Consider the following 27,128-nt stretch of genomic DNA (forward strand, 5'->3'; position numbering starts at 1 on the left):
AGGCTCATGAAGTGTTCTTTCGAATTCAGTACAACTTACTAAGCATTTATGAACACCTACTATGTGCCGGGCTTGATGCTAGTGATGCAAGAATAGACCAGACAGATTCCTTCTCCAGGTGCTTATGGTCTTATGTGTGTTACGGACAGACATAGGTCAACCAGTGCCACTAGTTTCTTGAGTCTTCATCCAGAGACATGTGTGTGTCCCCTCTAAATAAACAGTGACGGTCACAAACTGTGCACACTATTCTATGTCCTGGTTTTTTGTTTGTTTGTTTGCTTTTGCTTTTTGTCTTTTTTACTGTACCGTGGAGATACCTTCGCATCCGGGAGTCAAGATGCATTTTAGTTGAAATACAAACTGGATTTTTCAGCTGTCCTTATATCGATTTAGCAGGTCACCACGGTTTTTTAACAAGAAAATGGCCTAGATCGTAACAGAATGCATTGCACGTAGTAAAGGAAGAGCTGGCTGGCTTGCAGAATTTGGATTTCAGCCCTAGCGAGCCACACGTTGGTGTGGATTTCGTCTCGGTTGTTCAAGATTTTTTCTTACCGTGAGTGGTCAAAAAAGTGAGAGATGTGGCATCAGAATGAGCTCTTGGAACCTGACAGGGGTCGTAAAGACCACGAGAAAGGGACATTTGGCCCAGGTCTCTAAGGACAGGAGCAGGTAGGGATGGGACAGAGGGAAGGGGTTTTCAGTGGAAGAAACTGCCTGAGTAAAGCCACAGAGGCGCGGAAGCCCGGGCCAGCCTTGTCCAGCCTCTCTGCACCTTTCCTGGGTATCAGGAGAAGGGCTCTCCCGGCCTCTGTGGGTGGCAGAATTGCAAGACGCATGATCTTTGCCACTGCTTCTGGCCTGAGCCTGAGGCCACCACAGCCTCTAACATTGCATCCCAAGGTTAAGTGCCCGACAGCCATCGCCGAAGTTGGTACAGCCGGCCCCACCTAGGGTAGCACTTGCTGGGAGCAGAGTGTGAGTTGTCTGCAGGGAGCCGGATGATAAGAAAGAGCACAGCTGAGCCCGCTCAGTTCCTCCGCACCTCCTTTAAGGAGGTAAGCCCTCCCCTTCAGAGTGTAATGAGTTGGGCGGGGAGGGGGGGATATTGCCTTAGGGAAACCCTCCACCCCACATTTTGCGTAAATCCCCCCCAGCGTTCTGGCCTCTGGTGGCTGAAAGGGAAAAGGCCCCTGACAGTCCGTGGGGAGGGAGCTTTCCAGAATGGGAAGCTTCACTCAGGACGTTCCTGTGCCCCGTCTTGAATTGCTTTTATAAACTAGCTCATGAGAAAATCAAGAGCGTTGCGTGTATCTGCCCAGACTACATCTGGAACGGGACGGAGCTGTTCTTAGCAGGCTTCCACAGCCACAGAGACGGCCCAAAATGAGTTGCAAATGTTCACACTTCCTGTCTTGGCAAGTGAAGGCTCTGTGTCTGGGCGGAGTTGTGACTCCATGGGACAGCTATGATGGTGGGGGGCAGGGCACGGTCTGAATCAGGGAGAGGGGCTGCCCCAGATCACACACACACTGACCTTGGCCCATTGACCACCTCGGGGTAGAGGGCAGAGGCTTGAGTGGGGAGTTGGCCCCCAGGGAGTCACTCTGGAAGCACGGGCACTGTTGTTGGCAATCCTGGAGTCCTGCCTGCCCCCCCCGCCCCCCCATCTCATGAGTCCTTAGTTGAACTGGCTCTTAAACCATAAGCCCAGTCACCGAGCTCCCTAAGTGTCAGACCAGAAGGCACCTTCAGGCCATCTACTCCAACCTGCTTGGACACACGGGGAAGCTGAGGCCTGGAGGGGGACAGGATTTCACCGCAGTCTCTCGCGTGGCTAAGACTTGATCCTGGGTCCCATGTATACACTGGAGTGAGTGATCGACAACATGGCTTTGTGGCCAGACCACCTGGGTTGGAGTCCGGGCGCCATCATTTCCTGCTGGGTGACCCCGGAATTAATGCCGCTCTCAACTGATATATTTGTGCCAACCTCCAGGGCCACTGGGAGGATGGAGGAGAGGTCCTTGGTACCACGCTGGCAGATGGAAATCGATCAATAAATGATCTCCATCCTGCCTTTGTCTCCTTCCCCAGCACCCCTTCCAGTGCTCTTTCCCCCCCTCAGAGGACTAAAGGCTCCGTAGACTCTGTGTGCATTGGAGGGAGGCGCGGGCTCAGGCTCCCACCTGCTCTGTTTACATATTGTACTAAGTGTTCAGACATCTTGGGTTCCCCTAGGCCTGGAGATAAATCAAGACAACAGAACTGGCTGGGCGTGGCCACCATGCTCTGCCCACTGGACTGCCAGGCTATGGGCTGTTTGGGCGGACGGGAAGAGACAGAACACCCCTCAAATTCTGGCAGAGTGTGGTGGGGTTGGGGAGAAAACTGGACCGATTAATAAAAAGCCACCCGAGTTTTAGAATTTTTATTTTTAAGAATTTTTAAATTTTTAATATTTCTTTTTGAGAGAAAGAGAGGGGCGGGGGGAGTGGAGAAGGGTAGGGAGAGAGGGAGACACAGAATCCAAAGCAGGCGGTAAGCTCTGAGCCGTCAGCACAGAGCCTGACTCCGGGCTCGAACTCACGAATCACGAGATCATAACCTGAGCTGAAGTTGGATGCTTAACCAACTGAGCCACCCAGGCACCCTGAGTTTTAGAATTTTTAAGTAGAAAGGTCATTTTGTTACTTGGAAGTTTCAAGTCATAATTTTTTTAAGTTTACTTATTTATTTTGAGAGAGAGGGAGAGAGAGAAAGCAAGAGCTAGGGAGGGGCAGAGAGAGAATCCCAAGCAGGCTCTGTGCTGCCAGTGAGGAGACCAATGCGGGGCTCAAACCCCCAAACCGTGAGATCACGACCTGAGCCAAAACCAAGAGCTGGACGCTTAACCAACTGAGCTACCCAGGCACCTGCCCCTCTGGTCATTATTCTACCCAAGTCTTCCCACTAATGGTTCAATACAAGCTGTTCCTCGCTTGCTTTAGTGACTCGACTGGACCCGGTATAATGGAGAATATCACTTGCGTAGGAGCAATGAATGTGCTACAATTTTTATACCCTGGTGTTTTCTCATGTAACATCAGTACATACTCCTCACCTCATGAACCTTGTAGGTCTTCATTATTAGTGCAACTGTCCCTAAAGCCCAGTTCGGAGGGTCACACGTTTGGAATCAGTAGAGGCTAAATCAGTGCAGTGTTGTGGTGACAAAGCACAGACATTTCTCATCTCTGTGTTAGAGTAGACTTCAGTGGTGACCCCAAGCAGTGCTTCTCAACCTTTAGTGCCCATAAGAATCACAGGGAGGGCTTGTCAAAACCCAGATTTTTGGGTGTCTCCTTGGGAGTCTGACTCCTTGAGGGTGGGGTGGGAGTTTGCATTTATGACAAGTTCCCAGGCAATGCTGATGTCTGTGGTTCATGGGCCTCACCTTGATGTAGGCAATCCTTTGCCCCATGCCTGGTTCTCTGGCAAGATTTGCACACCTTCAATAACAGGGACCGTGCCGTCTCCCTGGGAAGCTCATTCTCTCTTTAGAGAGATCCAGTCATTAGAAAGTTCTTCCTTTTATAGGGCGAAGATCTTCGTTGTGATTACCAACCGTTGGTTTGAGTTTGGCAGCCTGGAGCCAGGCAAATTCTAGCCCCTGTGCGTAGAAGCACAAGGTGGGTGAGAAGCTGGATTTGAGGCAGTGGAAAGCAGCGGCCTCCCTTGGGGACTGAGGACACTTTGCCCAAACAATGGGCTGCTCGTCTGCCTTTTCATCTCCTGGTCCCAGATGGACCAAGTCTGGCTTCTTGTGGCCAGAGACGCACTGCCAGTTAAAATTTGGAGAGCAGAGATGACAGGGCTCGGAGTACAGACTGGGCACATGTTAGTATGCGCTCGCAGTTGGCCGAGGATCTTTTCACACAAGATTTTAGGCAGCCGAACTCACTACCACCTTCCATTCTGAGAACTTTCAATAAGATTCAGATGGTTTCGCTTTGAATACATATGCATGGACGAGAGAAGTTCCCCTTTCTTGATGCTTGACTGCAGTCAGGGTTACAGCTCAGTCACGTCCCCATGGTCCTTGTGTCCTGATAGGTTCCAAATTAAATCCATGTTGGAGCCTCAGACATGACTAATGAGTGCTGCCTGCACATCCCCTGGGAGGTGCCTTGGAGTCACACCAAGGATGTTTTTTGGTGCGTGGATTATGGTCTCACCTGGCCTGCAGCTGTGGACGTGAAGTGTAGGGGAACACAGCAGTTAGGACCAACGCAAGGATGTGTGAGGGCTCCTCCTGTGCCTGTCACCAAGGAGTTAGACTCATTTGTTCCAGTTTAGGGGAATAAATCCAGGATTAATGCGGAGCCACCCAGATGCAATGGTTTCACTTTCCAAGGCATGTCTCCCTCCTTATTTGTTTTTGGCAATTTGTCCTCCCGTTCCTGCACTTTTGAAAGAGAACGGAGACCTAAATCCTATATCCACAAAGACCACCCCCCCCTCCCATAGAATCAGGGAACGATGGAGGAACGGCTGGATAACATGAAACAAGATGCTGATTCCTCTTCTGGTTCCCTCAGAAGACATGACCAACCACTGATGCGTTTAGTTATTCCCTGCTCAGTTGCTCGTTCATTCACTTGCTCCTTCTTTCATTTGTTCTTTGACTAACTCGCTCATCCACTGACCCTCAGAATTATCACTGACTCACTCATCCATCTACTCACCCATGTGCTGAATAATTCACTTACCTAACCACACGTCTACCCAACTATATATCCAACCATCCAACCATCCAACCATCCAATCATTCATCTGTACCACTGTCCAGTCATCCATCCATCTATCCAACAAATGTTTTTTTAAGCATTCATGTATGCCATGTGCTGGGGGTACAAACTGGAAAAATATAGGGATTTTGCTTCCAAGGAGCTCCTGGTCTACCAGGAAAGACAGACAGAGAGGATAAATCCCGGTCCTTCAATGTCGGTATGGAAAACAGAATTTTGTTTTGCATATCTCAGTTTTTGGGTTGAGCCCATTATCTTTCTAGGCCAGCAAAGAACTTAACCTGTGGTCATGTTTCAGGGCTTCCATATTCTCCCCAGGAGTGTGTGAAGATTCTGGGGACTGCATAGTGCCAGGGCTTGGGGAGGAGGGGCTCTCTGGTTCTTACGTCATGTGTCCTCCTTTGTTTCAGCTGGGTCTTCTTGGGTCCTGCCTAACCCAGCCCTGAGCACATTTCACAGTCTTCTTTCTCTAAGGCTCTCCATGGCTGCACCTGCCTATAGCAGTGATTTTTAAACCTTGACTGCACATTGACATCACGCGGGGGGAGAGGGGGAACTTATAAAACATACTAAAGTACAGGCCACACTCCAAGCCAATTAAATCAGAAACCCCAAGCATGGGATCTGAACTTTGACATTTTTAACAATAACTTCCCCCAGAGTATTCTGATGCGTAGTCAGGGGTGAGCAGGGACAGTGAGGTTTGTCGTCGTCCCAAATCTGTCCCGAGATAAAGAACGGCCAGAGAGCCTTCTTTCTGATCAGCCACATCTCCCTTCTCGGGCAGTGAGTTGGGAGGAGATGTTTGAATGAAGAAAGAGGAGCCGGAGGGAGGCGGGAGGGAGGAAGGGAGGAGGGAAGGAGGGAGGAGGGAGCAAGGGTGGAGAGCATTGGACGTGGGTGTGCTTAGATCTGCCTGGGGCAACTTGAAGGGGTCAGTAGAGGCCGCTCATCAAAGAGGAGGCACCGGGTACCGTGAGAACCTAGTCTTCGTCCCGGCTGCCCCCGCTCCACGGCCGTGCTACCCCGGTGTGCGGACTCTCCCACTTGGTCCTGCGCCGCGGGAGCGGCCTCACCCAGAGAGGGGGCTTGTGGCACGCGTGAAGGAAGGAGTGGGGAGGGCACGGCCGGCCCCCTGGGCGAGAGCCTGACCCCCACCCCACCCCCAGCGCCCGCGTGGCGGCGGAGCCCGGCTCTCACAGCAAGCTTGTCCGCCGCCAGGTGGTGTGGATCACGGCCACGCTGCCCTACCTCGTGCTGTTTGTGCTCCTGGTCCACGGCATCACGCTGCCTGGTGCCTCCAACGGCATCAACGCCTACCTGCACATCGACTTCTACCGCCTGAGAGAGGCCACGGTCAGTGACGAGGGACCACGCGCCCGTGGGTCAGGGTTGGGGAGGGGTCTCAGCGTGGGCAGCCGTAGGCACCCTGGTCCTAGGTCTGCCGTAAACTTGTGGCATAGCCTGGGATGGAGGGTAGACCCTTCCCTCTCCCTGCTGCTGCTTCTCCGTCTGACCGACGCCCATTTGATTCGCCCCTGCTGGTCTCCCAGCTGTGATGGCCCGGGATTCTGTGGCTCCATGTGGTGTTCTGTGCAGAACTTTCCAAAGGGAGGCAATGCTCCGTCCCGGGTCCTGACACCTGCTCTGGCCTCCTAGCCCACCCCAGCCACCCCAGCCTTAATTCCTGCCTCCAGCCCCCAGCCCTGCCTCTGCTGCCATCCCATGATGTCAGCAGAAGTAGCAGCTGAAGCCACAGGGCGCTCTGGACCCCGCTGACTCTCCCCCCACCCTGCCACAGCCTCCTCCAGCTCACTGTCCTACCCAGAGACACAGACTAAGTGAAGATGGGGTGAACGCGGAGTGGTGTCCGCAGCAGTGGAACGAGGCTGGGATCGGAGTGTTGGAGGTATCCGGTGCCTTGAGCACATTCCAGCCGCGGCTGAGATCATTCCCCCCTCCTCCCTGAGGCCGGCCTCAGGGACAGCAGCTCAGCATTGCCCCTCCCTCTTCCCAAAGGCTTCTTCACACTCTGTCTGAACCCACAGCGATCCTGGCAGGTGGGAGCCACATAGGCTTAGGCGGGACGCAGCTTAGTACTCACCTCCCATAGCGATAACGCTCCAACACACCACAGTGTTACAGTCCAATAACCAAGAGGGAAACCTATTTCCTTAGTAAGTGTCAGAAAGATGACAGAGCTTAAGACCCGAACCAGTCTTGTAAATTGTGAAGCAAGCCGGAGTTCGGTTTGTTCTGCACCCGTTTAAATATCTTGTCTTCGTGACGCGTAGACGCTGAGCCCATATGCTGTCTCAGGGAGCAGACCCGATCTCCTCCGTCAGATTGCGTCTCTTGTTACAACGTCGGCTTGCAGAGTAGGGGAAGCCTAGGAGACGTGAGGGAGGTCCAACCCGCGTGCAGATCTCTGCCCGAGTGAGCTGGGTGTAATTTCCCGCCCCCCCCCGACCCCGTGCGGGTGAGGAAACTGGTATATAAAGAGGTGAAAATGACCAGGGCTAGAAGTTGGAGGGGGGCTCAGATCTCCGGGGTTCCAGCCATGTGCTTCCATCACCCAAAAGATGGGAAAAGTAACTCCACTGGCCCCCCGAGGAAGTCACCGCGGCCTGCGGGCTGGTTTTGAGACAGTAGGAGTCCCTGTCTCTTTTCTGAAGATGCCGTCTCTGTAACTCCTGAGATGTTCATACCCTTTGCCCTCACTCCATCCACATTCTAGCCTAGAACTGTGAGTTTATAAACTTTCTTTGGAAGTCAGGACATCAAACTGAACCAGTGAGTTCCTCCAGGGTGAGCTCATTCGTGGCCACCGAAGGCCGGAGCTGCTAGAGGGACCGCAGGCCTCTCTCCAAGGTCGCTTTGTGCAAGTTTCGGGGCAGTGGCGTGGCTGCCCGTCGCTGGTTCCGACCTCGTTTCCTCAGGTCTCAAGAGCATCCCTGGGGCCCGCCAGCCATCCCGGAGCAGTGAGGTGGTGCTGTTCTGTAGGCAGCAGAGGGTGATGGCTTTTGTCTGCCTGTTTCAGGTGTGGATCGACGCGGCGACTCAGATATTTTTTTCCTTGGGGGCTGGATTTGGAGTCCTGATTGCATTTGCCAGTTACAACAAATTTGACAACAACTGTTACAGGTAAGATCCTTGGTGGGGCTCTGGAAAACTCTAGACCTGGGGACCGACTCCCGCAGGGGTGGGAAAGAGGGTTCCGGTCTGGGGCGAGTCCACTCTTCTTCTTCTGTCAAATGAGGCAGAGTGGACCTTCCACGAACTGCAGAGTGGGTGACCTCTGACATGGCCTAAGGGGGTCCTAACGAATGTATTTTAATTCAGGACACCTCTTCAACAGGCAAGGTGGGTGCTGGGAAAAGTGAGGCCACAAGACCTGGGAGGTCATGGGACGGGTAGTTGGGGCAGAGGAGCACCGTGTGCCTTTCAAGAGCAGACAACACCGTCCGGAGGCCCAGACAGGCAAGGACTGGTCACATGGGAGGTGCGGGTCTGGCAGGGTCAGAGGTAAGACTGCAGGGTGGACAGAGAAGTCTGTGTAGGACCCCAGAGTCAAAAGGCCACATTCCACGTTCTAGCTCGGTTCTACGTCAGCAGTTAACATTGCCTCCCCTGGGCCCAGTGCCGTGACAGTCTCGGACTTGGGCACAAATTGGGCTGGGTCCCATCACCCGGCGAAGGCTTAAGACAGAATCACACTGGGGCACCTGGGTGGCTCAGTCGGTTAAACATCACCGACAGTGTGGAGCCTGCTTGGGATTCTCTCTCTCCCTCTCTCTCTGCCCCTCCCCTGCACACTCACTCTCCCCCTCAAATGAATAAACATTAAAAAAATAAAAGAGACGCCTGTGTGGCTCAGTCAGTTAAGTGTCCGACTCTCAATCTCGGCTGCTGCTTGGGGTTCCCTCTCTCCCCCTCTGTCTCTGCTCCTCCCCTGCTCGAGCTCTTTCTCTCTCAAAAATAAATAAGTAAACATTTTTCTAAAAGACAGAAGCACACCATCCTCTGGTGCGTGACAAAGTGGGATGGATGCATGCCAGCGGGCAGGCTGTAGGCGGGCCAGGGAAGTGGGGTGGTCGGCAGGAGCATGGAGGGGAGTGTGAGGTGAGCCTTGCAAGATGGCTGGGGATTGTGACGGAGGGACACAGAGTGGAGGGCACGCGTGGTGGGGAGACGCCTGAGCGAAGCCAGGGAGGTGCTGTGTTCGTGGGCCAGCAAGTCGACTGGTATGTTTTGTCCTAAGACTGCATCATGGAAAGGAAGGCAGGCAGGAAGGTTGGGTCACTTTTTTTTGAAGCTTATTTATTTATTTTGGTAGAGAGAGAGAGAGAGAGAGCACATGCAGGGGGAGGGGCGGGGGGGGGACAGAGAGAATCCTAAGCCGGCTCCATAGCGTCAGTGCAGAGCCCGACGCGGGGCTCGAACCCACAAACCACGAGATCATGACTTGAGCCGAAGTCAAGAGTCGGACGCTTGACCGACTGAGCCACCTAGGGTGCCCCAAGGTTGGGGCATCTCAATGAAGCTCTTGAAGGCCTTGAAGTTGAGCAGCACGGGGGAGCTACAGACAGTTGGTGGAAGTGGAAGGCGGCATGTGATTCCCCAACAAGAGCTTGCTACCAGCCCCTGGTCCCAAGGTGTTTCATCCAAAAGCTGTCAGTCCGTCTCCTGAACCTGCACGTCCTGACCCGCTGGGACGCCGGGGTCCCTGTGGCGGCAGGGAAACTCGGGGGGGGGGTTGGCATTTGAAGCAGCCATTGCGTAGCCAGTGCGGGGCTCAGGGAGCAGGTGGGGCATCGGGTGACGTGAATGAACGGCGCTTCTCTCCCCCAGGGACGCCCTGCTCACCAGCACCATCAACTGTGTCACCAGCTTCATCTCTGGGTTCGCCATCTTCTCCATCCTTGGTTACATGGCCCATGAACACAAGGTCAACATTGAGGACGTTGCCACCGAAGGTGGGTGGGCGGACACAGCCCACGAAGGGCGGGGGCTGTGGGAACGAGAGGGCTGGGCGTGGAGGCTTCCAAATCTTCCAGCTGCCTCTGAGGCTGTCAGTTGGGAGTTCCCGGCAGCCCTGGCCCCTGCTTATGTAACGGAACCTTCCCTGAGTCAGGCTAGGCAGGATCGATTTTGAAGCTGAGCGCTTGACAGCCCTTCATTAGTTCTCACACCGCCGTGGGTGGTAAAGTGTTAATCGGCCCACTTTACAGGTGAGAAAACTGAGACTCAGGCTGTGTGAGCTGCCCAAGGTCACCCAGCTAGTGAGCAGTGGTGCTAGTGTTCAAGCCCTGAGCTGTCCGACTCTGGAGACTGGCCTTCCCTACTATTTCTCGTAGTCTTATGGCCACAAAGAGGTTGAGGCCCGGGAGGGAACTCTAATGGACCCCGAGGACCACAAACTTTTCAGGGTAGGAGGCTCCCCGAGGGTGTGCGGGGATGGGCCTCATGGCCTGGAGCCTGGAGCTGCCCGGGCGAGGCGCTGCTCTCTGGCCTGGCTGTTTGAGGTCAACCTCCCCGGAACCATGACAAACTACGAGCTGGGTCCAGCTTCTCCTGTCACCCGCAGACCCTTGGTTGCTCTGCCTCAGGTGACTGGCCAAGTTCCGCGGGGCTGGCTGGGCTGACGGCCTCAGCTACCCTTGTCCCATCGGCATCTCCGACCAGCGGGCCCAGCCGCTGACGAGGTCCTCGGTGTTTCTTACAGGAGCCGGCCTGGTTTTCATCCTGTACCCAGAAGCCATTTCCACCCTGTCGGGATCCACATTCTGGGCTGTCGTGTTCTTCATCATGCTTCTGGCTCTGGGAATTGACAGCTCGGTGAGTGACCCTGCTCGGGGTACCCCACCGCACACACGCCGGGCCTGACCCTCCCCATCCCCCAACTACTCAGCCTGATGTCCCCGCTTGGTTACCGGTTGTTTCCAGAAAGCCCTAATTAAATGCAGACAAGCCCTCACTCAAAAAAAGGGCAAGACTTAGGCCAAAGTTAAGACCCAGTAGAAACATGGTGGCATCACAGAATTCACACCAGAAGAGACCTCCTCGGAGCCAGCCGGGCGCCCTCCTCTCACACCTAGGGGAGCTGAATTCGGAGGGGGCCCGGATGGAACTTTTCTTCTCTAACCAAGCACCCTTCCCATTATATTTCATCACCAATGGCCGACAGAACACTTTGAGTCTCATTAGTTTCTTTTTTGTTAACCCATATGCAAGATTAGATTTACGGACCTCTTTATGTCTGTGTCCACCTTCCGTACGTCACGCCTGGAAATTTGCAAGAAGTCTCTGCGTAGGGAAGTGTGTTGAGAAGGATTCTGAGGCTGCTTCCAGGCTCGTAGGAAGGAAAACTGATTTTGATTAACACCGTCTGCCGAGGGGACAGGGGACACGTATAGGTAGAGAGTGACAGCGTGTGCACCTCTTATCTGCCATCCCAGGCTTGGGGGATCACTGGAGTGAGCACATGATTATTACTCGTATGAGACCCTTTCTGACTTTGAGAGTCTGGCGTGAAAAATCCTTGTCAGAAACCGCTGCCTCAAGTTCCAGCCACCAGAAACGCTCTTTTGGTGGTTGTTTCCAGAAAGCCCTCTGCTTATATGCAGGTAGATTCCATGCATGAGCAGTTTGGCATTTTACCCCCTGCCCTCTTCCTGGGCTAGTCAGTACCGGCTCAGGCCAACTGCGTGGGACCGGAGACAGGTACCTGTGATCAGAGGGCACAGGAGTTAACTTTCCAGGCTCCCCCACATAGTTTGGGAGTTCTGAGTTTGGTTGAGGACAGGGCAGAGTGGGGGGAGGATGAGGAGGAAGGCAAGGCCGCCACCAGGGTGCCCGTGTCCCCTGGGCTTCGGGAGGTGCCAGGGAGTTGGGGCCTGGGACCCAGGTGCGGGCAGTCTCTCATCCGTGCTCCTCGCCCTGCCTGGCTCCGTGCAGATGGGAGGCATGGAGGCCGTCATCACAGGCCTGGCGGACGACTTCCAGGTCCTGAAGAGACACCGGAAACTCTTCACATTTGGTGTCACCTTTGGAACCTTCCTTCTGGCCCTGTTCTGCATAACCAAGGTGAGGAGGGGCTGGGCCCTGGGTCACTTGGAGCTCTGGAGGCTGCATTTCAATCCAGTCGGGCAGCTGGAGGGCCTTGGAGCTGGGGTGGGGAGGGCCAGGGTGAGCTCAGCGGGGAAGGGAGGCGGGACCTCAGCCCTGCAGCCCGATCCCCTGGGGCTAACCCCCCAGTGTCCTCAGTCTCCCGCCTCTGAGCCTGGAGAATTCCAGGCGACTCTTTCAACTGCTTGTTTGTGTGAGGGGCAGCCAAAGTCCCTGTGAAAGCCCTGTTACATTTCCTGGCTGAAATACCCACCCTCAGGCCAGGGACTACAGAAGACCTGCAGTAGAAAGCAAATAGGCTACATGGAGACAGTAGAACCACAAACAACCCTGTCACCTGCCTTCTCAAACAGGGTTCTGAGCCAGCGGGACAGGGGGCAGGTGAGTTGGGATGGATGCGACGGTCAGTGGGCCATTTCTGGCCGGGATGGCCTCAGGCTTTGTCTCTCCGTGCCCAGGGCGGGATATACGTGCTGACCCTGCTGGACACCTTTGCGGCGGGGACCTCCATTCTGTTTGCCGTGCTCATGGAAGCCATCGGAGTCTCCTGGTTTTATGGTACGAGCAGGGCCCTGGAAAAGCCTCACCCCCACCCGCAGAGGCAAAGGGGCTCTCCTTTTCCAGCACGGCCACGGCCTGATTCCAGAGTCGAGCAAGTAGCTTGTCAGGGAATAGGTCTTCCAGCCCCCAGCTCATCTTTGCATGAATTCCTTTTAACGGAAAGGAAAGCCCCCCAGGGGCACCCAGTGCCAGCTTTTAGCAAGGGACTCAGGGAGCTGCTGATCCCCAAGCCGTGCAATTCATTCTAGAGTGAGATCGCCGCATTTAGCAAACAGAATACAAGACGCCCAGTTAAACTTGAATTTCAGATAAGCAATGAGTAATTGGTAATTGATTTACTGTTAAGTATGTCCCAAATATTGCATGGGATGGAGTTAAACCAAAATCTCTCCCGTTATCTTTCTGAAATTCAGATATAACCGAGTGTCTTACTGTTTCTCTGATGACCTTATTCTGGAGCTGAATGGGGAGAAAGCGTTACAAACTGTCAAATGTGTTCTGTTTTCTTTTTTCCCCACGTGTCGCATCAAAGAGTTAATTCACGTGAGTCTGGACTCTTTCATCACTGTTTGTTTTTTTTTTTTAATGTTTACTTTTGAGAGAGACAGAGAGAGAGAGAGAGAGACAGACAGAGTGTGGACAGGGGAGGGGAAGAGAGAGAGGAAGACACAGAATCCGAAGCAGGTTCCAGGCTCCCAGCTGTCAGCATGGAGCCCGACTCAGGGCTCGAACCGTGAGATCATGACCTGAGCCAAAGTCGGAAGCTTAACCGACTGAGCCACCCAGGTACCCCCATCATCACTGTTCTAAAAGACAGGGAACAGGGCAAAGTGGCAGGCTTGGGAGCCAGGCCGCCCTGGCTGTGTTACCTGGAGCAAGTCCCCTCTGCTCCCGGAGCACTGTGTTCCCCCTGAAAAACAAATCAGAATGGCACATAAAAGGTGATACTGTTTTTCTTAACTTTTTAACTGCAATACAGTCGACACACAGTGTTACATTAGTTTCAGGTGCAAGGCATCGTGATTGGACACCCCTGTCCATTACTCAGTGCTCCCCAGGAGAAGTACAGTCACCATCTGTCACCAAACAATGGCACTACAGTACTGTTCATTATCTTCCCTGCGTTCATGACTGACTTATTTTCTAACTGGAAGTTTGAACCTCTTAATCCCTTCTGTCTGTGTCTTGTATCCCTTTCCCGCCTGGCTCCCCTCCAGCAACCACCAGTGTATTCGAGAGTGTGTGTGTTTTTTTCTTTGTTTCTTTTTTACTTTGTTCCTTTGGTTTGTGTTTTAGATTCCACATAGAAGCGAAGTCATATGGCCTTTGTGTCTCTGTGGCGGACGTGGTGACCTCTAGGCCCGTCCGTGTTGTCACAAATGGCACTTGCTGGGTGTCTCTTCTTCCCTGTTCTTCGCCAGCCACTGCCGGCGCCCGGGGCTCCTAAGTGCCAGCGTGTCCGAGCCTTGCCCCGCTGCCCCCTGGGCAGCCTGACTCTCAGGGGAGGGCAGCAGGGGGCGGCCCAGCGCTCCTCAGGGACCGGTGTAACAGCCTGCCCTGTGTGTGCACAGGTGTGGACAGGTTCAGCAACGACATCCAGCAGATGATGGGGTTCAAGCCAGGCCTGTACTGGAGACTGTGCTGGAAGTTCGTGAGCCCCGCCTTCCTCCTGGTGCGTACCGCGTGGCCCGGCCTTCCTGGGGAGAGGGGGCTGTGTCTGGGCTGGGGGGGCGGGGCGTGGGGATCTTTGCTTTGCGGGTGGAGGTTCTGGGGAGCAGAGCCCGGGTTATGCAGACGGGACACTCAGGACACTCAGCCCCGCCGTGGCACCACCACTCGGCCCAGCTCCAGGGTCACCTTGCCACTCCTTTTCTCTGTTTCTGGCTCCCTTTGTCCCCTTTGGTCATCATTTGCTTGCTGAATGAATTCTTCCTCCTTCTCTACCTCCTTTCTCTTTTTCTCTTTCTTTCTTGTCTCCGTCCCCTGGCCCCTCACTTCCCACGGATCTTCCACTGCCTCTCTCCCACCCGCTTCCTCTGTCCTCTCCCCATGGCTCCCCGTCCTGCTCTGTCTTCACGTCCCTCCTCCTGTCCCTTCCCACTGCCCGCTGTCCCACAGTTTGTGGTGGTGATGAGTGTCGTCAACTTCAAGCCACTCACCTACGATGACTACATCTTCCCGCTCTGGGCCAACTGGGTTGGATGGGGCATCGCGCTGTCCTCCATGGTCCTGGTGCCTGCCTACAGCATCTACAAGTTCTTCAGCACGCGGGGCTCCCTTCGGGAGGTAAGCTTGGGGCCACCAGGCGGTGTGGGGGACAGGACGGGAGGGATGTCCCCGGTCATCCCCGATGCGACGGGAGAGGACAGACACGAGGACACGGACCCCAGAGCCGCCACCACGGCCAGGTCGTTTCCCGCCCCCCGCCCCCAGTTTCCACACTGGTACCCTGGGGTTAGCGCTATGGATCTTGAGAAGACACAGGAAGCGCTCAGCACAGTGCCGGGCACAGAGGACACGTTCAAGGCTTGCTGCCCACTGTTATGTCTGTGTCGGGTGCACACGTGCTCTGACTGCAGTCAGTCCCTACCGGTGTTTATGTGAGGAGGTGACACTCAGGTCTGTCGTGTCCCAGATGCCCCCACTCTCCCAATCTGAGCTCACTGTGATCTGGTCATCAAAGCTTTTACCTGCCTCCTTCCTGAACCCGACACCTTCCTCTCTTACTTGTACGCGTTGTGTGTGCATGTGCGCGGAGAAAGGTTGAGGGAAGAGTGCCCTCACTCTGAAATTATGTCTGTCCTATTTCGTTGATAGGCCTTTTCTTTCATAAATAATGGTGACGGTCTTTTCCTAATGTCCTTACTTCAGAAGATGAAGTTTCATTCCTTCATCCCTTCATGCCCTGACTTTCCAGCTATTTGGTGTGAGTCTACAAGGCCCCAGCAGTCCGCTGGGCACCAGATGAAACTCCCCAGAGCTCACATTCTAATGAGGGGGACAGACAGACAAATGAGGGCATCAGGAAGCGGGCCACACAGGGCTGGGGGAAGAGGGTCCCAGGCCGGGCTTGTCTGTCCCCTCCCCCGGCTCCTTGTGACATGTTTCCTGTCCTTGAAATCCCACATCCAGGAGCCTCCGGGTCACCGGGAGGGTCTGTGCTCGGTCAGCGCATCCTGGGCCTGAGAACCACGATCTGCTTTGCGCTTTTTATTTGTCACACTGTGGGAGCAGGGAGGGCGTCCCACCTTGCAGGATCAGTCATTGATCCAGATGCCTTCCTGAGTCCCCGCCCTGTGTCTGCACCCCAGGGAGGGCCTGCCCTGATCCCCAGCAACGCCACTCCATCTTCTGGGCCCTCGTTGTGCTCCGAGCCTGTCCTCTGCAACACTTCAGTTGTGGTTTCAAAATTGCCCCTGTGCGTGTGTGTTCCCCAAAGCACAGACCGTGTGCGTCTCCTTGAGCTCTGCAGCCGCAGGGCCTCACCTCGTGTCTGACCACAGTAGTCGACCCCATAAACACGGACTAGACCAATGAGTCCGCGTGAACCGACCCAGGCCACAAACAAGGACAGTGTGTCTTGTGTGGACCTCACACGCTGTCCTTGTGGGACTTCAGGGCCAGATAGCAGGTGGCCTGTGTCTGGGCTCCCGGGAGGTGCCCCTGGGCCCGGCTGAGGCCTCCTCCCCCTCCCCGTCTTCTCACAGAGGCTGGCCTATGGCATCACCCCGGAGAACGAGCATCACCTGGTGGCCCAGAGGGATGTCAGGCAGTTCCAAGTAGGTGCAGGCCGGACCGCTCTGGGCGGGAGGCCGGACCGTTCCGGGCGGGGGGCCCTAGCTGCCCCCCCACTGTATGCTGGCTGCACATACCACATGCTACAAAACCCTGAGCAGCTGTGGGGCTATCGTCCCAGGGGTGTGGTGTCAGGAATGGCGGAGAGGGGCCTGTCCCCTGCTTCTACTAGCTTCCAGCTGCCCCTCTGCTCCTTGGTCCTGGGAAACCACACGTCCAGTCTTTCCGAAGCTTTATTTCCTCTCTGTAAGTTGTCACCCTAGGCTGGGGATCTCTTATCTCGCAGGATGAGCCACAGGATGACCTAAGTCCTTTAACTTTAAAACCCTGGGGGTTGGGGGCTGGGGGAGGGTCCTGGTGAGCCCCCTGCTTCAGACTTGCTGTGCCACTTTGCGAGGCTTCCTCGCCCTTTCTGGACCCAAGTGACGGTTAGGGAGTCAGCCTGCACGTTCTCCGGGGTCTTTGGAGGGAGGGGCCGTGTTCTCTGCCTCCCCGTGCTTCCGCTGTCCTTCTGGGCCCCGGGTCCTCTCGTCCCCACCCGCCTCTGGCCTTGGCATCACGACCCTGCCATCTTCCTCTGCAGCTGCAGCACTGGCTGGCCATCTGAGCCCCAAGGAGGGACCCTGCCGTGCCGACGTCCAGGTCCAAGGCTTTGCTGCCACCCCGGACACAGTCTTGGGACTCCTCTCCCGAAAGATGTTCTCTCCATCCCTACCCCTCTTTCCCCAGTTACAAATGATTTAGTGACCTCGTTTTTATTCACCTTCTGTTCATCTGGCCCGGAGGCTTTGAGCTTGGATTGGAAAGTCTGGAGGGGGAGGAGGAGGGGAGGGAACAGGAAAAGTGACTTCCATCGAGCCCCTTTTGCTTTGGGAAAGCCTCACCCACCCTGGGATCTGGCCCAAGCTGAGCTCCATCCACGGCTCGGGCAGAATTCACCACTACCTTTGCTGTGCTTTGGGGCCACAGGAGAAATCCCGCCCGCCAAATCAGAGAGAGGATGTCGCTTTTGGCCAGATACCATAAAACCGAACACAAACAAAAAGGCCGGCTGCGTCTGGGGCAGGGGATCCTCTCTCTCTCTTGCCACCCAGTCAGCATTCTGGTGTCTGAACCTTGATCAGGGAGCGTGGCTTGGTTTGTTCCGGTCATCAGTCTGGATAGATGCTTTGGAGGCTTGTGAGAAGAATCCTTCATGGTTAGTTTTCACTCTGGCTAAGCTGAATCTGATTTGTGCGTGTTCTGGAACATTCTTCCAGCTTCTGGTGGTCAGAGGGTCCAGAGCCATGGGTGTCACGAGGCAAAATGTAGATGAGCCGCAGTGAGGAGGTTTTGCAGAAGTACCAGAGGAGCTCATAGAGGCCACGTGCAGGGCTTGGTCTGTCGGGCACATGGGGCCCAGAAACCCATCTGTGGCTTCTGAGATCTTTCTGGGGGACTTGGGACAGGAACCCAGCGAGGCCAGAAGTGTGTCTGTACTACGGAATTCTCTGCCGTCCTCACAGGGACAGGTGGATGCCCAAGGGCATCCTGATAGGCTGTTTGTTTATCTGTTGTCCGCAGACACCTGCAAAGGTCTTCCCTGGGAATCCCACCCAGCACAGACCAGGGCTCTCAAGTGGTGGGGAGTTGGCCCTGAAAACTCCCTTTGTCTCTCCTGATGGTCTTAACTTGGCATCTGAGGGCATGGTGGAGCCAAGCAGATAGCAACCTGGTCATTCAAGTCAGTCGAGGGGACAATATTCTGAGCTGATGGAGCAGGATGATGGTTTTAGAGAATTTGCAGGTTGACTTCTGATACACATTTGCAAGTGGCGCCCTCTGGTGGTGGTGGTGGTGGTGGTGGTGCGTTTCAGCTCAGAGAACAGATTTGTAGTTTGGGAAGTTGGTGGCATCTATTTGGGGTTTCTGTTTATGGTTTGAGTCTCTTATGCCTTCCTTGGAAATCTAGATTCAGAGGTTCTTGTTGTGACTGAGGAAGCCCCTACTGAGGAATCTTGGGCCATAAATAAATAAATAAATAGGCTGCTCATACTGGGAGTGTAGGAAGATTCACATCCAGAAGGTACTTTGCATAAGACTGGGGTGTCCCTGAGCCCGATCAATCAATCATGCAGTTTGTGGAAGAGGGTTATGTTGGGGGCGGGGGGGGAGTGGTGGGGCAGGGAGGTGGTCTTCTCTCTGAAGGTCCTGAGGTTTCCCTACTAAGTCAGTGTCCTTGGGTCATTTTTTGGAGAAAAGTGGGAGAATCAGAAGACTTCTGATATTTTTATGTAAAAAGGCCAGTTCAAAGGCTAAGCCCAAGTGGCAGGTGTCTTGGACTGCTGTGGAAGGCGGGGCCTCAGGGCATCCAACGGAGCTGAACAATAAGGTGGGGGCGAGGGAGATGAGGGAAGGGCGACCCATCACAGGTGGGATCTGGTCCCGTAAGCGACTTCAAATCCTCCCGTGAAGAGTAACTCCTCCCTAGGTGTTCTAGTCGTTTTACACAAAGTCCCTTCATCCCCGTCACCTCCCATCTTCCCAGCAAGGATTGCAGGGCTGTCCCATTTCCCAGGTGGGAACACCAAGGCTCAGTATTTCGGCCGCTCTTGTTCAAGTTTTCTCAGCTCCTAAGGGATCCAGTCAGACCCTCAAGTCGGATCCCGTGCCTCTTAGCCCAGAGCACTTTGAAATCCCCAGCACACTATGGTTTACCCCACCCAGGGCTGTCGTTAAAAAATAAACAAAACCCAGTCAAGTGGCCAGGGAGTGTTTCTTAGCAAAAGAGCAATGTATTGGAAGAAGGGAAGAGGGGAGAGGGCGTCATTTGTTCACAGCTGTCCCCTTTTTGATGGACTCAGTCACTCTGGGGAACAGCGGGGCACGAACCTGCAGTTTTCTCTTTCCATCTGCATGTGGCCCTTCTGCCTCCAGGCATCTGTCCTGAGGGTGAATCAGAGATGCGGTGCTAGCTGACCCAACACCAAACCAACGCCATGGTGCTGCCTTGTTTCGGGAGTCGGCTCCTGAGCTTGGGGTGAGGGGGGTCTGGCCCCGAGCCCGGGCCCCCCGGGGGGGGATGGGGGCCCCAGGAAGCCCTTGGAAGTTCTCATGGAGGTGCTGGCAGGCCTTCTGGACTCACCTTCCACCCACACTTAACGGAGGAGGAGTATGTGCTTTATCCTGAGTAACGTTTGACTTCTTTTTTGTGGCCTTTTTTTGATAGCAGAGGTTACCCGAGGTAAGGGTGTTCCTGTGTACTGTATATGACACTTTTGCTATTTTACCGGGTTTTTAAAGAATTATTATTTTCCATGAAATGTAAACTCTCCGTTTAAGACCATCGCCTTCACATCTACTGGATGTCTAGTCATTTCGCGACCACCCGTCAGTGGATCGTCATTCTAGATGCAGATGAGACAAAGGAGAAGGGAGCCACCAACTCTTGCCAATTTCCTGCTGAGTAAAGGTCCCCAAAGCTGCCTTAATTCTCAGAGGGCGCCCCTGCCCGGTGGGGGGGAGGCTGTCTCTGGCCGTATGATCCATATGGCGGCCCTGGTGATGTGAGACCGAAGCACTCTTTACCAAAGACGTCATTTCCTAGCAAAGAAGCCCACGGAGCTCGTTTCGTATGTTTACTTCCTTTGAAAGCCATGGGATGGAGAACAGAGAGGAAGCGCGTAGAAACAGCACAGCTTTCAGAGTCTGCAGGGATCTGGGTCTACCGCTGCCCAGCGGGGTTCCTAGGGAGGGGTCTCTTCATCTCTCTGGGCTTCGGCTTCAGAAGCCGAAAAGCAAGGGTCAGATCAGACCATCAAAGGTCCCATCCAGTTAAAAAATGTTCCGGTCTCCACGACAACGTACTTGTGCTAAATTTACAATGAGGGAAGCACCTCGCTGGCTGTGAGTCTTTCCAGAATGATCTGGTGGCCAATAACCTACTGAGTAGAGAAATGTCAGGTTTCTGGCCTCCAGAACTTTGATTTTTCTGGACATTCAGTAGTTCCTCCTTCTCCAGTATTTCTTCCACTGGTGCCAGAAACACTTGGTATTTAAAAATAAATAAATCAATCCAACCCACTTGTGCTCAAGATCTTGAGGGTAACATGTGAGGCCCCGGTGAGTCCCAGGATCCACAGCTGTGTGGGTATCAGCATATTTATTGCCGCCACGTCAGAAAGCACCGAAACACTGGTCAACGTGAAGTTGCTTTTGGGGTACCCGCCCTCAGCCCTCTGTTTCTCCACTTCTGTGTAAATAAGGATTGTCCCAGTGGTGCCCTCTCTGTGTCACGGACTGTTCCCATGTCATGCAGGTGTCTGTGTCTGGTGTGGATTTATTTTAAAAGCTGTTCTCTTCATGGAAAAATCAGTGTACAGAATAATAAAGGAGATTTCCTGTGCCGTGTGTCTAGTGGTGGGTTCTCTCGGTCACGAAGGTAAAATGCTATGAATTATGTAAGGCAGATGGGAGTGTCTGTGATCAGCCTCCAGCTAGTAAGGAAGAGCTTCTGGTCAGAGTGGTCCACTTTTCACCCAAATAACTCTTTTTATAACCCATGGAACAGGAGACTGGAGGGGGTTAAATATGAAATCCCAGCTCTGAGATTGACACGTATGTTTATTTTTTTTGATTGATTGAAATTCAAGCCACTAACGTAGTTACATTGTTTTTATTTTTTTTTTTAATGTTTATTTATTTTGGAGAGAGAGAGAGCACATGAGAGTTGGGGGGGGGCAGAGAGAGTGGGGGACAGGAGATCCAAAGCGGGCTCTGTGCTGACAGGCTGACAGCAGGAAGCCCAATGAGGGGCTCAAACTCATGAACCATGAGATCATGGCCTGAGCCAAAGTTGAACACTTAACCAAATGAGCCACCCAGGAGCCTCCATTGGTTTTATTTCTTAAGACATATTTTTAATGAATAACTCTGTGTCCAAGTGACACAGAGTTATCTAGTTTTGCATTCCATTTCTAGGGCTGAATTCGATTGAATTCAATGCACAATCTATTACTACACTTTCCTGGGGAGAAGGATACATTAACGCGTAGGTCCTCATTGCTAAGTACTGTCATTATAGGGGAAGGTGTGAGCTCACATTATGATTTTCAATGCAAGTCAACAAGCAGACACAGTGACATCAATATAAATGAGGTATTGACAAAAAAAAAAAAATCCAGTCTATGTCTTTAAATATGTAAAAGGCAGTCAGGGATGGGTGGTAAACAACTTACAAGAAGATTAGACCAGGGGCGCCTGGGTGGCGCAGTCGGTTAAGCGTCCGACTTCAGCCAGGTCACGATCTCGCGGCCCGTGAGTTCGAGCCCCGCGTCAGGCTCTTGGCTGATGGCTCAGAGCCTGGAGCCTGTTTCCGATTCTGTGTCTCCCTCTCTCTCTGCCCCTCCCCAATTCATGCTCTGTCTCTCTCTGTCCCAAAAAATAAATAAACGTTGAAAAAAAAAATTAAAAAAAAAAAAAGAAGATTAGACCAGAACGGAGAATGGGCTGTTGCTGGAAGTGGTGAGCTCCCCATCACTGGAGACATGCAAGCAGGCAATGTCTCTTGGGTAGGTTATGGAGGGGACTCGGTGTCACATAGGGGCGGGGGAGAGAGGGTGCACAAACTCTAAAGGCCCCTCCGTGGAGCTTCTTTTAGGAGAATCACGAGCCCAACCTCACGCAGCGGCAGTAGGACAGGTAAACACACATACCAAGGGTCTTGAGGTGAGGACTGGTTTGCCCTGTTGAATTGCAGCTGGGCGGACATCCCAGGGAGGGTTTTATGATTCTGACCATTTGGTTTTGACTCCGAAATCAGAGTTGGGGTTTATTATAGTGAATCAAACAAAAGGCAGGCATGCTTCCAGCCTTCCCTTTGTGCATGCTGACATTTAACGAGTGTCTGCAGCCCTGCGGGTGGAGCGGACGGAGGTTGGGTCAGAAGCTGAAAGGGCAGCTCTTCTGGGAACAGTGGGGCACCTGGTGACCCTGGCTGCCACCCTGTGCCCTAGGCTGACAAGTGTGGTAGGAGAAGACTCACCAGTGAGCCTCACTTTGGGCAACTGCTAGTCTTTTAAATTCTCCCCCATTTAATCACAGCCTTTTGGAGGGACGTAGCTTCATTTTTATCTCTTTCCAAAAGCACTGATATGTGTCATCTCTCTCTCTGGGACTCAATTTGTCCATCTGTATAATGGGTCAGGAGTTATTAAAACTGTTTATGGATGGACTTGAAAAATGTCAGAACTTTTTGAAATGAAACGCAAATTTTGTCTTCGATGAGTCTGTGTCTACTCCTCTGGGAGACAGAATGCACATGTCCTTCAGAGTCTCGGATGTTTGCGACTCTTGGGTATATGTGCATATAAGCTTTGGGGGCCTCCCTCTTCTGATGATACACGGCGTTGGTCTCTGGTCACCACCCCCAACCAAGTGAACATGACATAATCCATCCCACCATCCAACATGTCATTTGTTTTCCTGACAATGACCCTGTGAGGTGAGGTAAGGGGCAAAAAGAACAATGTACCCACTGGACAGATGAGGAAACTGAGGGCTCGGGTTGAGAAGTGACCCACCCAAGGACACACAGCCACTGAAGGGTGAGTGTTTGCTCTCTGCATTATGGGGTGTCCTCTGAAGTTGAGGTGGGGGAGGGATCAGTTCCAACAGGTGCCTTGAGCTGTGGGAAAACACAGTGGGGCTATGAGGACTTGAAATTCAGGTTGAGGATACATTGCAGGGGACTGAAGAGGATTTTTTGTCACACAGTCTCTAGTAGGGTAGTCAAGGTGTGTCTGGATGGGTCAGTATTGTTAGGAGTCAAGGCTATGGAAAAGTTTCAGAGCCCACTTGGGACCAGCTACTCTGATGTTAGGACCGAGTCACGTTAGAAAAGTCAACATTAAGCACTGGTTTCCCCATCAATAGAGAGAAAGAGTTGGGTTAGGTGATACTTTGAAGTCCTTTCTGTTTTTGACTCTATGAGATATCTCCAGAAGCTGTCACAGGGCCTATGGACTAATTCACACTAAGATGTGAATGACTACCTTTCTAGGCAGACACTAATAAACAGAGGTGTTTGCTGCTGCCTTTCATTCACCCTACAGATTTAGTGCAGGGGTCAGCAAACATTTTCTGCAAAAGTCTCTGTCACAACTATTGAACTGCTATTATAGCATAACAGTAGCTTTATTGATGAAACATCTGGGGGGCTGGATTTGGCCTGCAGTTTATAGTCTGCTTGGGTCTGGTGGAAAGAACAAAAGGTTTCTTTAGCAAACTGGACCTGGGTTTGAATCCCATCTCTACTACTTCCTGCCGTGGAATCCTGGAGAAAGTTAAATAAGATATGTGAGGCTTTCTTGTACCTGAAGGGCAGGAATAAGTGTGCATAAGAGAGCTATGCCGGGAGGATCAGACAAGACAGTGTGCACTTAGGAGTGACATCCCGGGAGCCGCAGTGGCTGGATCCAAACCCTGGTCCCATCACTCAATAGGGCAAAAACTAGAGTGAGTCCCCTTAGCCTCCTCTGCTTCGGTTTGTGATTTCTGCCTGAGTGGCCACTTGGTGGGGCCGTGGGGAGGACTAGATGTTAGTATTATGTTCAGGATAGTGTCTGCTCCATAGCTTGTGTTCAGGGCAGATCAGCTCCATGATGAGCGTCTATCTCCTCCCCCTCCCCCACCTCTGCCCATTTCAAAGGCAGCCCAGTTACTGTTGGGTTTTCCTGCAGCCAAAACAGGGTCTCTGTTCCTTTGTCCCCTCCTTCAGATGCTGCCTCTGAGGTTTGAACTGGGTCTGGGTAGCCAAACCCAAGTCTTTCTCCCTGGGCCCCGGTGCATGTGACCCCCCCGGGCAGGAAGTTCAAGCTTCGGGAAATGCCAGCGTCCAACAGCCAGCCTTCTGCAGGACCCGCCTGCCCCACAAGCCCTCTGCTGTCAGCCTCCATTAGACTGATAGCACGGGAGAGGCTCCCCGAGCCGGGCATCAGCTCGGGCAGCCTTGACCTCAACTCCAGCCCAGAGGAGGAGCAGACAGAGGTGTGGTGACCAGAGACTCCTGGAAGAGCTGGCAACTAAGTGACTTCTGGCGTCCTGCTTCTCAGCTCCTGGCTCTGTCGGCCTCAGGCCTGGGAGGGGCTGAGCTGGGCCAGACCAGCAGGGCATGGAGGTAATGGGGTGGGCTGCAGGAAATCAAGGAAGACCATCTCTGTCCCCTGAGAAGGCCCAAGCAAAGTCCATTGCCTGGACATACCCAGGGGCCACAAATGGATCGTTTCTGTAGCCAAGAATGACCCCACACACCCTGCAGCTTCGGGCCCCAGTCCAGAGTACCAGCTGAGAATGGGCAGACTCAGAATCAGAAGAGGAGAGGCCTGACACACGCCCAGCCCCTGGCCACAGGAAGCCTGGTGCAGACTTGGAGGCCATGGTCAGCCCAACATTGGGGCACCTACCTGCCGCCCACCCGAGCATATTCCCAGGTCCGTGCTAAACTTCTTTTCTTGCGTCACAGCCCCCCAGGCTCCCGGGTAGTTGCCATTAAGCCCTGATCCGCCATCTGCAGTCACATGACAGTAATGACACCCTATCAGGAGAGAAGAGTGGGTGGTGGGTGGTATCTGAGGCATGCTCACAGGTAAGGAAGGGCAAGGCAACTCCGACATTTCAAATGAGCCGCAGAGTCAGATCAGGGAGCATCACAGCGAAGATTAGAATTGTTAATTAGTTACATTTAGAGCGGCCCCACTGACGTTATGGAATTAGAAGGGAAACAGGGCACAAGGAGTCCCTGGGTTTGTTAAAGAGAGAATGGAGCCCTGGTCTCACAGCCACGGATCCCCTGAGGTGCTGTGACCTTAGGAACATCAGCACCTTGGACAAGGCCAATGCACTGAGTCGACATTTAATTAGCCAAACATTGGCTTATCCAGTGCCAGTTACTGTTCCAGGTGCTTTGCAAATTTCATCTCATTGAATTCTCCTGATGAGGCCAGGAGGTAGTATGATTATCTCCATTTGCAAATGGGGGAAACTGAGACACAAAGAGATGAAATAACTCACCAGTTGGTGAAACTGGGGTTTGAACCCAGGGAGTCTTGTGTTTGTTTGTTTTTTTTAATTTTTTTTAATGTTTATTTATTTTGAGGGACAGAGCACAAGGAGGGGCGGGGACAGAGACAGAGGGAGACACAGAATCCTAAGGAGGCTCCAGGCTCTGAGCTGTCAGCACAGAGCCCGATGTGGGGCTCAAACCCATAAACCGTGAGATCATGACCTGAGCTGAAGTCAGACGCTTACCTGACTGAGCCACTCAGGCACCCTGGGAGTCTTGTGTTCTTAATCACCCCGGTATGCCATTGTCTCTGGGCCCTGGCCATACAGGCATAACATGATTCAGCCGGTAGGGGCATGGTCCTCAACGAGTTCCAACACCCTCTTCATTACAAACAATCTGTAATCTGTACACACATATGTAATTTATATACACACATTATATATGTATATATACACACAAACATATTTAAATATGTATGCATTTAAGTGCCTCCAATGTGCTAGGAAGCAAAAGACTTGCCCAAGGTCACTACAGTAAGAGAGTTCATCTTGAACAGACAGTTCCTGGCTCCCGGAGAAAATACCTATGCTTTCTCTGAACACACCCTAATCCCATGCTGTCTGGTTCTTTATGTCGGATACAGGTTCCACTTGGGTTCCCTATCCTTATCCTCTATATGTTAGGATGACAATATAACAGGAATCTACATATGGTCCCTTAACAAATGAGATTTTTCTCATGCTCTTGTGACAGATAGGCAATGGGTCAGGGAGAGACATGTTCTTCAGCAGGAAGAAGAGAAGTGTCTGCTCTCGGAGAAGAACTTTAGTGAGGGTCTCTGCCCAGACATGCCCAGTAGCCTGGGATGACTGTGGAGACACTTAAGAAAAGTCGTCAAGGATGTGGACTATTTGTAGCTTTCTGTTTCACCATCCACATCCATAGCATGTGGTTCTCATGCTCATGGGTGGTGGGGGAGGGGGGCAGGCAAATTCACCTGCAGACATCTTGCCCACCTTTCAGGCAGGAGGAGGGGAAATAAAGAGAAGGGGCAAAAGGCAGAGACCAGCTGTGTCTGTGATTCTTTACTCAGAAGGGTGGGTCTCCTAGAACCCTACCTGGATGTCTGCCTGTATCTCATGGGCCAGATCCATGCATCACGGCAATTTCTAGCTATCAGGGTGTCTGGAATTTGTAACTGGGTACATTGCTGCTTTGGACAAAATCAGGGTTCTCTCAGGAAGAAGACACGAAGGATATTGGGAAAACACTGGTCATTGCCTCCTTTCCCGTGGCTTCTTCACCCCTGGAATCCATCATCTGCTGAGAAGTGTGGGGGCCCTTGTGGAAAGCACCAGGGTCTGAGTGGCCGTAGATAAGGGCTTCTCTGTCCCATGGGCTGAAATCAATTACTCTCTTGGACTCAGGGCTCAGGTCTTGCAGGGCGAGGACAGGCAGACCTGGGGCTGGCTGAGCAGGTGGGGATGTGTGTCTGCTGACAGAAGGTTTCTGCCATCCCAGGTTCCCGCTTACCTTCTCTGGCTTGACCACACCTTAGCAACAGAGGAAGCGGATTAAAATAGAATATGGGCGCTGTGGCCGCCAGATGGCACCAATGCACATTCCTCCTGCAGAGCAGAGGCTGAGAGAAGCCAGGAGGATGGGGGTCTTTGTTCTCTAGACCCCCCTCAGAGCCCATCCAAACCTTCCACACTTCCCTGAACCAGGGGAGCAGAGAGTAGTTTTTGTCTGGATGAAAAGATCCATTTGGTTTTGTATTGTTATCTCTCGGGTGGATTTATTTACTC

At 53.1% G+C, this 27,128-nt stretch overlaps 1 protein-coding gene across 1 annotated transcript in view; it reads left to right on the forward strand.

Moving 5' to 3' along the window:
- SLC6A2 (solute carrier family 6 member 2) overlaps positions 1 to 16,884 on the forward strand; it is a 45,180-nt gene extending 28,296 nt beyond the window's left edge. The window contains exons 5-14 of the mRNA XM_047079211.1: positions 6,015 to 6,149; positions 7,834 to 7,937; positions 9,645 to 9,769; positions 10,519 to 10,631; positions 11,751 to 11,879; positions 12,380 to 12,479; positions 14,054 to 14,154; positions 14,601 to 14,768; positions 16,190 to 16,261; positions 16,861 to 16,884. Of these exons, the coding sequence (XP_046935167.1) occupies positions 6,015 to 6,149; positions 7,834 to 7,937; positions 9,645 to 9,769; positions 10,519 to 10,631; positions 11,751 to 11,879; positions 12,380 to 12,479; positions 14,054 to 14,154; positions 14,601 to 14,768; positions 16,190 to 16,261; positions 16,861 to 16,884 (1,071 nt within the window). The remainder of the gene's footprint in view (positions 1 to 6,014; positions 6,150 to 7,833; positions 7,938 to 9,644; positions 9,770 to 10,518; positions 10,632 to 11,750; positions 11,880 to 12,379; positions 12,480 to 14,053; positions 14,155 to 14,600; positions 14,769 to 16,189; positions 16,262 to 16,860) is intronic.
- Positions 16,885 to 27,128: the final 10,244 nt, after the last annotated feature.

This window comes from Lynx rufus, unplaced genomic scaffold, assembly GCF_022079265.1.
Source record: "Lynx rufus isolate CCGP_SWC_20201006 ecotype Redwood Valley unplaced genomic scaffold, mLynRuf1.p SCAF_16, whole genome shotgun sequence".
NCBI classification, from domain to species: domain Eukaryota; kingdom Metazoa; phylum Chordata; class Mammalia; order Carnivora; family Felidae; genus Lynx; species Lynx rufus.